General features: G+C 43.4%; 1 protein-coding gene across 1 annotated transcript; it reads right to left on the bottom strand.

Annotated features, from left to right (window-relative positions):
- Positions 1 to 743: 743 nt before the first annotated feature.
- On the bottom strand, positions 744 to 8,319 carry C1H6orf62 (chromosome 1 C6orf62 homolog). Its single transcript, XM_059857005.1, has 5 exons — positions 6,102 to 8,319; positions 4,085 to 4,261; positions 3,379 to 3,501; positions 2,535 to 2,669; positions 744 to 2,033 (listed from the first exon to the last, which is right to left on the bottom strand). Exons 1-5 carry the CDS (start codon positions 6,228 to 6,230, stop codon positions 1,908 to 1,910), a joined length of 690 nt encoding a protein of 229 aa, XP_059712988.1. The 5' UTR covers positions 6,231 to 8,319; the 3' UTR covers positions 744 to 1,907.
- Positions 8,320 to 11,932: the final 3,613 nt, after the last annotated feature.

Raw genomic sequence — 11,932 nt, 5'->3', positions numbered from 1 at the left:
ATATGATTGCTGACACTTGGAAAGCAGTGTATACAGCCACTCAGACCAACATCTTGAGGCTTTTTCTAAGAGAAACCAGATTGAAGAAAACCAAAATACCTAATGCAAGAACTGTCACTTGTTTGCTAACCAACGTAACTACGACCCTATTCTCACTGTGGTGAGATGATGTCCAAAATGACATATTAAGAACAAAGAATAGCACTTACTAAGCAAATTCTAAAATCTAGAAACTTAAATGTTCCAGACCCTATGAAACTTAGCTCAAGCTTCATGTGGACATTCTGCTTTATGTCTTACAGAGCATTCAAAGAAGAGACACTTAAAGCAGAGAAATTTTCAGTATTATTAGCAGGTATGGTGGTTACTAAATATTTTAGAAAGCCTTAGCATTCTGAAGAGCAGCGCTTTCAAGGTATTTCTTTGTAACTTAAGGCAACTATGAAAGTGAAGTTGGAGCTTTCAGGCAGTGTTTTTGTAGGGTGTTTCATATTAACCTGTAGGAACTTACCAACTTGGAAGTAAAAATACTTATGTACCAGTATGCTAGGATACTAGTAATGCCATTATTTCTGACTTTCAAAACATATGGCCCACATTTGCAAGAACACCTTTGCCACTGATCTTTGCTAATCTTAACATTTTACAGTCTGTACATTTTCAGTGTTTGTAGTGGGTGACACTCTTAAGATGCAAGATGCTACTAAGACTCAATTAATAGGATTTCCATAAATAAAACCAGCCATCTTTTACCTAATTTATTTAATTTTCAATTTTTTCCAATTCCAAACAAAAGCTAAATACAAGTTTTAAACAGGTAAGCACTAGTTTTATCCAAAGGGAGTAGGCTTATGCAGTTTTACTCCAGTAAGGTACTCAACCCTTAAGCAGAGCCTTCTTTGTCATCAAAACTATACAGTAGTCTTCCTTTTATCATTGCACAATCTTAAAATGTTCTGTCAGAACCAACTTTTGACACTCCAAACACTATTTTACATTGGTTTATAATGTCTATTCCAAAAGAAAGAAAAAAAAACAACCTCAATGGGTTTTCTGTAAGAAATGTTTTAGAAACCAGTATTTCCTGCACAGTTCACCTGCAAGTTTACAAGTCTCAACTCTCAAGAAAAAATAATCCTCTACCAACATTGTTTCTGCAGCTATTATTTTACCTTTTTTGAGCTGCTTTAGCAACTTCAGACTCCAGGTCTGCCTCATCTGTATAAATGCATCCAACTCAAAAGAATACCTTCATACAGTTATACAGCAACTTGGGGAAAGAGATCCAAAACAAAAGTGCCATTAACTTAAGACATGGCCCAGCAAAATAAAAGAGGCAAAAAACGCCTATACATTAAATGAGATGCCTTTTTTTTTTAAGAAAGATTTCTTTCCCACACTTACTTCCTATTGTAATAGCCACTTCTTCGTTCATTAGAATGAATGATAGTGCTCATCTATACAATCATGAACAGCAAAGCTATAAGGCTTTATACCCGTTACATTCACTTCTCACCCTCAAAATACTGATGGTTAACATTAGAGATGTTAGGGGGCATGACCAGCACAAATGGGAACACCACCACAAATGATCACCTTGTGCTTTCGGATACATTTGTTTCAATGTACAGTCCCTTCATTTCACATTTCAGTAAGATGCTGATGCAGTGCAGAAGTGTGCAGAGCATCCTCTCTTTCACAAGGTCCATGCAGAAAACATCTAAAAAAAAAATTGCAAAGTTCTGAGATACAAATGATTAAAAAAATCCAGAATGATCAAGTTTCACAATGTATAGTGTTCTGAACATGAGTCCATTTTCTTCTAAATTCTGAAAGAATGAAGTGGTGAGGAAAGTGAAAATCCACTGCTGCATTCTGTGATCTTCCCCATTTTGCTGGCCAGTACCTTACTCTGGCATGTACGGACGGAGGTGATCCTCTATGGTACCAACCGTCCAGTGAGTGAGCTGCTCCTGTGGCAGGTACAGGCAGATGCTGCATAACTTGAAGATTGTAGCTTTGTTTTTTGGAGTCTAGAGGCAAAGAAAACCCAAAGAAAAGGTATTAAGCCTAGAAGTTAACTCAGGACTAGTAGGCAGGCCCCCAAAGACATTTAAAATTCACTATTTCATATACATAAACAGCCAGAGCTTAAAATTAGTCTGCAAACTCTAATGCATAAAATGTTTTCACTATTTTGTTCATTCTTCACTTGAATTATTTCCGCATTGTCACCCAAACCAATCCTTTAATTTTTTTCCTTAAACACTGTTAGGCCTATTTCAGAACTCCTTTAATTTTTAATACAAGAAAATTAATTCTAAGTGAACACATATGTGGCCTATAGTTAGTTTTTGCACATATGAGTCCTATTTATAGCGCGAGTTTCCCCTGAAATTGCCAAAATGCAATCATGAATGCATGATTAGTTTTTCTACTTGAGTACCTTGCAGCAAAATCACTGATGTTTCCAACAAGAAAAAGCTTTTTGTGATTAAAATGCACCTGTTAAAACAAGGACAAAAGAAGCTTACCTGCAAGTGCTGTCTGTCAATGAAGAGAAACACTGACTGGTTAGGGTTGTTGACAACAATTCCAGTCTTGTCCTTTCGGCTCAGAACATGCAGAAACTGTTTTTCATAGTCACCATGATGAAATTCAAACTTGGCCTACATGGTGTGAGGGAGGGAAATAAAATATTTTTCAAGATAAAACTCACATGTAACCCATTTATTGTCTTCAGTCTGGGGCTTTACAACCACTTTTGCTCTTTCCTTTTCTGATCTATTCTGAAAAGCAGAAACTGAGGGCCATGGCAGTGTCTTGACACAATTTTGAGAATCCCCTAATTTCATTCTGCCAACACTGATTGAGCCATTGCAATGACATATTAGCAACTCAAAGGTGCAACACTACCTGCAGCATATATAAAACCCAATTTATCTTCCTGTGGCAGAAGATTCCTGTGCAACAATTTATAATGCAAAGGTTCCATCCATCTTACTCTTCCATCTAATCAAATACAGCAATTAGGAATACTGACAAAACCTTAACAATACCATCACATTTAGACAAAGATTCAATTGTACTAAGAGGCACATCTGATCCACTCCCACAAATACAAACACACTGTATGCATTTATACATATGTGTCATTTGCAAAGGCCCTTTGGAAACTTTGGAAGGGCTAATAAAACAGTACATAAAGATAGGAGGCAGAATTTGGCATTCAGAACACTGACTCCTTTATAAAGAAAAGCAGACAGCGTATTTTTCTAACATCCACAGAACTTGCATACCTTATCAACTTATTGGTTAAAGAGAACACTCCCTCCAGGAACACGTTAGTTACTGAAGTCAAAACCCCAAACCCAATACCTGAACAGGCCTAAAGGGTTCATCAGATCCCTTCCACCGAGAGAACAGGAGACAGACTATCTTCTCAATATCATTACGAGGCCATAGAATGAAGTCCATCTCCTGGGTACAGCCGATCACATCCTGTGAGCAATAAAGTTCTGTACTTACATTCCCTCCCGTGGTCAAAGACACAGATAAGCAACTTATGTATACATGCACATACTTAAGAGGTGATACTTACACAACATTTGTTTGATTTTCCATTTGTATTACTCTTACCACACCTGAAGTCTTCCTTGCTTGCCACTGAATTTTAGTAGCATTACCCACTTAATATAAACTACAATTTTAAGAAAACATTAGCAAAGACTGTCTTCCAATATTCATAAAGCAACATCACTTAGATGTACAGCAGGAGCTGTTGCAAGAATTTTTAACACATGCCTTCTAAAGGACAAGGATGGCAAGAAGATACAATTCCCAAGGCACATCTCTGAATGAGACAAATGAAAGGTAAAACTTAAGAACTATGCATTTAAACAGTTTCAGAACTATTATTACCCCATTGCTACTCTTCAAACTAGACTACATAAACAAACACAGGCCCACAGAGGCCTCATGCAGCAAATGAGAAAACAAAAAGGCAGGATTAGCCTTAAGATTCACAAGGAAAAGCACAAGTGTTGGAAAAGTACAATTCAGCAAGCATAGAAAGGAGCCTTACCCTGCGCATGGACTGGTAGCGGGGTGCATGGAGCTGTACTACATCCTTCTGCAGAAGCTCTAAGGAACTTTCCAAAGAATAGCTGGAATCCCGCACACCTTTCAGGATATTTTCTTCATAGTTATTGGTCATGACTGGTATCACTTCAGACACTTCAAAAAGCGCTGACTTTTTCTTCTAAAAAAAAAAAAAAAAACAGATTACAATCCTTTTTAGGAAACTATAGGTAACAGTTTATTTCAGGATTTGTGATTTTTTTGTATAAAGTACACATCACACAGACTAGGGCTTTGACACAAATCACTAAAATTCACATGCAAAAAAGTTCATAAATTAAACGGAATCAGACTGACAACTTTTATAAAAGCAGCACAGATTTTTGTAGTCTCCAAAATGCAGCTTTACATATCAATCTTGAAAACTTGAGATTCTATATAAAAATTAACAGAATTACTCCTTCTTCAAGCAGAGTATACAACTCTGGGATGACCAAGAACTTCTGCAAGCTTCTCTCTGCAAATCAGGTTAACACCTTTTTTCTCCTTTTCAATTTTTGACAGTTTGCCTTTTATGAAAAGTGAAATCTTTCAAAGCCACATTTGGTGACAGCAGGTGACTGAGATCCCATCTGAAGTTAGCTATGATCTTCTCAAAGGAGAACTATTTTCATTTGCTATATAACTTTTATACTTACTACAAATATTTCAGCATCTCTCAAGCAAGGCCAAAACACTATGAGAATGTAAAATCACTAAAATTCATGTCTGTTTCTAACAGTGCACTCCAAGTCTTGACCCATTTAAGAGACAAAGTGTATCTCACCAAATAATGCTCCACTTCCCTTCCCCCACATCAGAACACAGGTAACAGGCAACTATTTGCTGACCATGCTGACTTGAGCTAAACTCCTACTTTAAGCAAAATGGTATGGGATGGACATCTTCAGTTCACTGACATGTATGCAAATATAACAGGATTTAAAACAGGCATTTGCCATGAACTTCTACAAAGCAACCAAAAAGAAGTACCAATGTCCAACTAAAAGAGTTACAGCCATGTCATCTAAGAAAATCTAATTGTTGCCACTGCTTAAACATTCATTTTTATGTTACTATTACACAGCACCGAGAAATTATACCCCAATAAAATCCATCTCTGCTTGCACTACAACTGACAAACAAGAGCAAACTGAACTTAAGAAATTTTAAAGGAAAAGTCTTCATTAAAAACACCTAATTATTACATCAAATGCAAAATCTGTACACATGAGGAGATTAAACAATTTCAGAGCTCATCTACATGCATTATGTACTCTACTGCCATTTGCTTCTACCTTCACTTCCTCATCATGTGTTCAGCACATTCACTTCCTCTAAATACCTACTTCGTTTAACGTTCTGTGGATAAAAACTCTTCCACAATTGCGGGTCTATAGCTGGCTTTAGAAAGACCCAGCTCCCCACCCAGATGTGTGAAATTCAGTAGCAGAGGCAGCCAAGCAAATGAAGATTTTCTCTCTGCCTTCCCCACTCCCTTTCAAAATGACAGCAGCAGTTCCACAGGTGCCTGCGCACTGGGGCCATTTCCACATCACATCTTGCGACGCCTCCCTTCAACTGCCAGGTCCTCCCTTCAGCTTTCACCAGATAAACACACTCGGCAATCGCCCCAGTCTGATTGCCTTCACAGCCCAACTGCTCACAGTCAGCAACTGGGCAGGACAGACCCCAATTGGGCTCAACGATTTACAGTGTTAACTTTGAAAAGTATCTACCCAATTAAAAAGTTACTAAGTAACCATTTAACGAGGCACTGGAACCCTCTGCCTTACAAAACTACAAAACACAAACAGCCAAAATGACAAATGTGAACTAAGTATCATAGCAATTAGCAATGTAAAAAAAAAAAAGTCAATGGACTCTGTTAAGGAAAAAACATTTGATGCAATCAGGCAGTAAGACTTTGCACAGAACACTTAAAACGCAACAAACACACAGACACTTTAAAACCAAGTTACCTTGTCTTTGAACACAAAGGCAATGTACATCTTGAAGTCAAACTGGTCAGCTAAAGATTCTTTTTTCTTTCTAAGCTGAGCACGAAGTCTGTTCAGAGCTTGTTTCTTCCGGGAGTTTGGGTCCCCCATTTTGTAATACAGGTGGTACTAAAGCCTTTGGAAACTGTCGCTAAACTATGGGCACCCTTTTCGTAAGACTTAAGTCAACAGAAACAAGTCGTTTGATTCCTGCTAATACAACTGAATAGATCAAACGCTAATGTAACCCAGAACCGCACCTCAGGCAATATTTTACCAGAATGTCATATTGGAGGGGTCAAGAAACAAAGAAAGTAATTGTCCAGCCATGGCTGGACAAGAGGTTTTAAAATAAATCAAGAAAAAACCCCAAAGAATTTCGAAGAGAAAAATTTGAACAGTTTAGCTGCAGGACTAAGTGGAAAAGAATGAAGGGGGAAAAAAAAAGAAAACAAACCCCAAACAAATCTTATCACAATTTATGTGTACAATAAAAAACAACTGGCACAAGCCCAATCCATGGGGGGGTACTTTTGCTCTGCTTACAAAAAAAAAAACCCGAAGCTGAAATTACAAACTGCGTTCTACCCCAGCCAGATTCATGACTCTACTGATTATTATTCTCAGCCTTCCACTATTGCTATGTTGCCTGTCTTTTTCTTTAGAATTATTACACTTGATGGAGAGCAGAGAAAAGGGTGCAAAGGAGGAGTGCACAACCCGGGAAGTATGACATTTCTCTGCCGCCAACAACAACAAAATCAACTACAGACAACACAGCGCTGGTTTGCAGGGGAGCAAAGAGAAAAGACAGCGGAGTCATTTCTAACTTCATCCTGCTCATCACTACCCTGAGGCTACTGCTGCCGAAGAGGAGAGGGATCATGATGGCCATTGACAAGGGGCGGGCAGGGATGCTAAAGGACAGTATTATCTCACCGAGGGACTTAAACCTGAATCAGTGCCCCAAACCCGGGCTTGCTCCTTACCAGTGGGAGAGCCCTACATACCCCGACACCTCATACACTCCCTGGGCTGCTGATCCCCCGGGGATCCTTCCCTCCCTCTCTGCTGCTGCGAGCACGGTCAGCCGAGGCTGTGCATGGCGGGCGCTCTTGGATTCCCCTTCGGCTTCTCTCTATGCGCAGGGCGGCCGCGCCCGGGGCAGCGGGACACCCACAGCAGCACCGCCTCTCTCCCCTCTCACTTCATGGCCACGACTCGGAAAACATGGAGTGCGTTTCGCTCCTGCTTTTCGGTGACAGATTTCTTTGCGAGGTTTTTGTTTGCTTTTTTTTTCAAATTGCAACCTAGGTTGCAATTTTAAACCTCTAAATCACCCTCACCCGAAAAAAAGCAAATCCCCAGTTATCAGGTTATTTTCTTCCTCTCTCCAGACATTTTTCCCCTTCCCCAGGTTTGATTAGTCGGGGTTAAAAAGTTTTTAGGTTAAAAAATTCGTCGGACCAGGTTAAGAAGAGGAGGGGGGAAAAAAGTATTTCTCCCCTTCTCTCCCTGGAGAGAAAGGAACAAAAAACCAAAGGAAAACAAAAACAAAAAAGAAAAAAAGGAACCCCTCCCAAAGCTTTCCCCCGAGTTAAGCAAGAGACTGAGAGGCTCCGACGAGAGCCCGGGACCGTGGCCCGCTCGCTACCCGCAGCCGGCGGGCGCAGGAGGAGCAGTGGAGGAGGAGGTGGCGGCGGTGCTGGCAGCACGGAGAGGAGCCATGTCAAGATAAAGCCACGAAGCCGCGGAGCCCCCCCATCCCTGCCGCAGGGGACACGGTGACCGGGCCGCCCGCTCTGCCGCTGCTCGGCCCCGACCTGGTCCCCATAGTCTAGCTCAGCGCCCCGGGGCCGGGGAGTGGGGAAATGGTGGCGGAGAGAGAAGGAGAAAGAAGAGGCGACGGCGGCGGAAGGAGGAGGAGGAGGAAGAGGACGCTGTCCCTGCGCTAGCGGCTCCTACGGAGAAGGGCGGCGGGCATAGAGAGATCCCGGAGCGGCGTCGGAACAGGACCGGGACGGCCGGGTAGAATGATGAAAAGACTGAGCAGAGCCTCTTATCGCCCAGGCGGTCCCGGGACGTCCTCGAGGGCGACGGCAGGAGCGGGCAGGAGGGAGCGGGAGTGCCTGTGCCTCGGCACGGAGCGAGCGTGAAGTGCAGCTGCGCAGCCACCACGGACCCCTCAAAATGGCAGCGCCTGAGTCACACAGGCACCGCCCTACCCGCACCGCCGGCGCGTACCAAGCTCTCGTGTCTCTGGGGGGGGCGAGGCACTGTTGTGGTCGAGGCAGTAGAGCTCAACCTCGGTAACCACCGTGGACACGCCTTGTCGGGAATGGCAGGAAGCAAAATACAGCAGCGGTTTGGAGAGTCTCCGAGCTCTAACCGCGCCAGGAATGCTCATTGCCTTACACTTTCTTCCCCTCCATCCCCCGCGGTCACGCCTCGTGTAACTGCCCGCTCGCCTCTCGTGGCGCCCGCGGGACAGGGACCCGGATGGGGCTGCTCAACGCCGTTCTCGGGGGGGGCGGCGGAACGACGACGGGCAGGGTGTGAGGCAAAGGGGAGGGAAGAGCCATGCCCCACCCCCGCCCGCCCGCCCGAGGTGCCCCGTGGGGCAGCTCCCCGCCGTCCAACCCGACGAACGCCTGATCCCCAAATTCCGTCACCTTGCAGGAATACTTAAACTTGTTCCAGCCTTTAGCATGGTGATAATATAGGTAAACAAGTCTCGTAGTGGCATATTTTGTGTAATTTGGTCCGTCGCCGTTTGTATTCAGCCTGTCCCACGTATGCAAAGTAAAACTGTAAATAAAACAACAATTAAAGTCCAACATGTATTCAAAGCTGGCATGGCGAAGGGTGTGTCTGCAGCGCTGATCTCGCCACAGCAGCCAGTGACAGTCCGTGTTCCTCCTGGCGGCCGCAACGCTTCCCGAGGAGGCTGGCTAAGTTTGATAAGTAAGTAATTGCTGTTCCAGAGACACAAACCTAATCCTTGGAGAGAAGTAAGCGGTTTTATTTCTGCACTACAAGGACAGGCTAATGCCCTCCTTCCCTTCCCGTTCTCTGGAAGGAAGGAGGAATGCCATGGAAGCAATGGACGCGAGAACAGCCTGCTGTGGAGCCTTCTCCCTGTGGGAAGGCCTTGGGCGAGTAGGAGGAATCGCCATCGCAGCATCGGGCCCGGTCGTTTGCTGTCCCATCCCTGCGTGCCAAGTGAAACCTCGCTGTCCGGCAGCGCGGGTTCGTGCCGGGAGCCGAGGGGTGGTGAGCGGCTGGTTTGAGCCACAGCACGGACCGGGCTGCTGGGCTGCGTGAACGCCGCGCTCCCACCTTTCCCTGGAAGCTGGCGCCTGTGACTCCACGAACAGCGGCGATATTACAGAGATTACAGGCAGAATACAAGTGCGGGCACCGTCTCTCTCACTTGATCGTGTTACAAAGCCCATGAAGCATGCCAATGGCACTCTCCAGTAATTCCACATTTCAGGGTTTGGCTCCCCAGTCTCTTACTTGTCCCTGCCGATCCCCCTTGTTCTCTCCTGACCCTCAAATTAGTTATTTTCCTTTAGAATGTTTTCCCTCTACATACTTTTCCTCGGACATGTCTCTCCTGCCTGTCTTATAGGCAGGAGCTGTTGGACCTTGTTATCTTCCCCGAGTATTATCCGGACCCCCCAATGTGAACAGTCCTCTTGCCTTCCCTTCTTGCCTTCCCTGACGCCGGCATTGCCCAGAACATTCCTCTGTTGTTTGAACAAGAACAGAGCAGAAACATAATTTTTACCTACTTAGAGACTGCTGTTCAGCCCTAATGGGCAATGCCGATTGAAAATAACCCTTTATTTGGTGGTAAAAAGCAAGGCAGGTAAATAGGAGGATTACATTAGCTCCGCACTTGTGTGGCTATTTCATACTGACAGAGTTTTTTAACTACAACATCAGTCTGTCCTTAAGAAGAGCTGTGTTTAGATAACTGCTCTTCCAGCCAGTTTGGTCCAGTTTTGTTTTCCACGCTGCCCTGTGCGACATTTTGTGCTGCAGTCTTGCGCCCGCTGCTATTTTAAGGCATGACTCACGCTTGGCCTGTGACCCTCTTTGTGCCAGCACAGCGAGAGCTCGGCACCGCCTGACGAGGGGATTGCCCCGGCACAGAAGGCCCGCGGGGGGAACTGGCGCCTTGCCCACCTGCGGAGGGGAAAGGAAGGCGTTTTCTTCCAGCCCAGGGACTCCAGCTGCCCTTTTGAGTGTAGGGATGCAGTCAGTCACAAGGGATCGGGCAGCTGCCCAGCCCCAGGCTGAGGAATGCACCCAAAAAACTTTGTCAAATGTAGTGCTGGTGTAAGAGCATTTTTTCTTCTAGAGGACTTTATAGTAGAACTACAAGGAGAGGAATATATATATACTTAGATGAAATATACATATACAGATATAGATGTGTGTGTCTGTGTGTAAAGGAAAAGGGAGATCAAGTACAAAGTATCACATGTTAAGCAGCCACCACCTGTCTTCTGAAAACTCAGGCTGCTCAAATCCTTTCAGAAAGGGATGGGAAGCTGGAATCACTCCAGGTTCCTTCTGTAAAGACTGGTGCTCCTCCTTATATAGATGACTTCCTTTCTTTAGCAAGCTCAGAGAAGATTTTTTCCCCTTTTGCTCATTGTCTAGTAAAGGTACCCTGACAACATTTACGCAAATGAGTCAGTTAACCAACCCAAGTATGTTTATTATACATTTACATGCAGAAATTTTGCACTATTAAATTTATGAGTACTGGCTGAGTCTTGTCCTGCTTTTATATAGTTGTTCTTCTGTTTCTCCATCATGAAGAAGCTTATAGGGTAGAAAAATCTCATCATCTTAGTTAAAACATATGTCAAAAAATAAATTCTCTTAATGAAGGGAGAGTTAAGACTTAGCAAAATAAATCAAAGTATGCTATTGATCCATAATTCTCTGGACTACATAATTGCATATTAATGTTATGCTTCATACTGGTTATGCAATGTTGCATCATTTATAAAATAAGCTTGTGGCCCTGGAAGCTGGGTGTGTATTTTGCAATTATAACACTCAATCCAATGACAGACTACCTGTCTTCAAATCTAATTTAAAATAATGTAAGGCTTATCACTGAGAAGAAAGGAATGTGCATGTTATACAAAACAAATCTGACAAGTAGGTTGTGGCATTATATGCAGTAATAGTTCTCTTTTTTTAGGCTTATATCCCATTTACACAGCAAAAATAGTGTTTCTTGTGCACAATAAATCCAGGCTGAGTAAAACAGTCAGCAGAGTGGGTCAGCCTCTGCTTGGGTAGCACAACACAGACAAATCAGCTGGTGTCCTTGAGGCTTTCCCCCAGAGTGAGGAGGACTGTGTAGACCACCACAAAGCTGCAGTCCTGTACCCTTGGAGGAGTCAGGTGCACACAGACCCCCCTGAGACTGGGGTCGCAGCATCAGGGCTGCCATCCTGCAGGAGTACAGAATCCGGCAGCATAGGAAATGGCCCATGTGAAGGTACTCATGTACTCTACTTGTCTCAAAAATATATTCCTTGGCAGAGAAAGTGAGTCATGGAATTTTGAGAAGCAAAAGTTTAAAATATATGGTTGAAAAAAGTTTGAAAGTTTAAAATATCTAGTTGCTGGCTATGCTTCTCTGAAAACCTGGTATTTTCTAGTCACCATGTTATCATATCCTCAGTATTTTCAGAGAAACCAAGCACTCCTTTGCATAATAACTTTTCCTTTTTCTGTAAATTAAAAACCATTGATAACTTTATAGATACACCTTGTTGTTT

The sequence above is a fragment of the Haemorhous mexicanus genome, chromosome 1 (genome assembly GCF_027477595.1).
Source record: "Haemorhous mexicanus isolate bHaeMex1 chromosome 1, bHaeMex1.pri, whole genome shotgun sequence".
NCBI lineage: Eukaryota > Metazoa > Chordata > Aves > Passeriformes > Fringillidae > Haemorhous > Haemorhous mexicanus.
The sequence above is the reverse complement of the archived record's forward strand: the minus strand, read 5'-3'. Positions and strand labels throughout refer to the sequence as shown.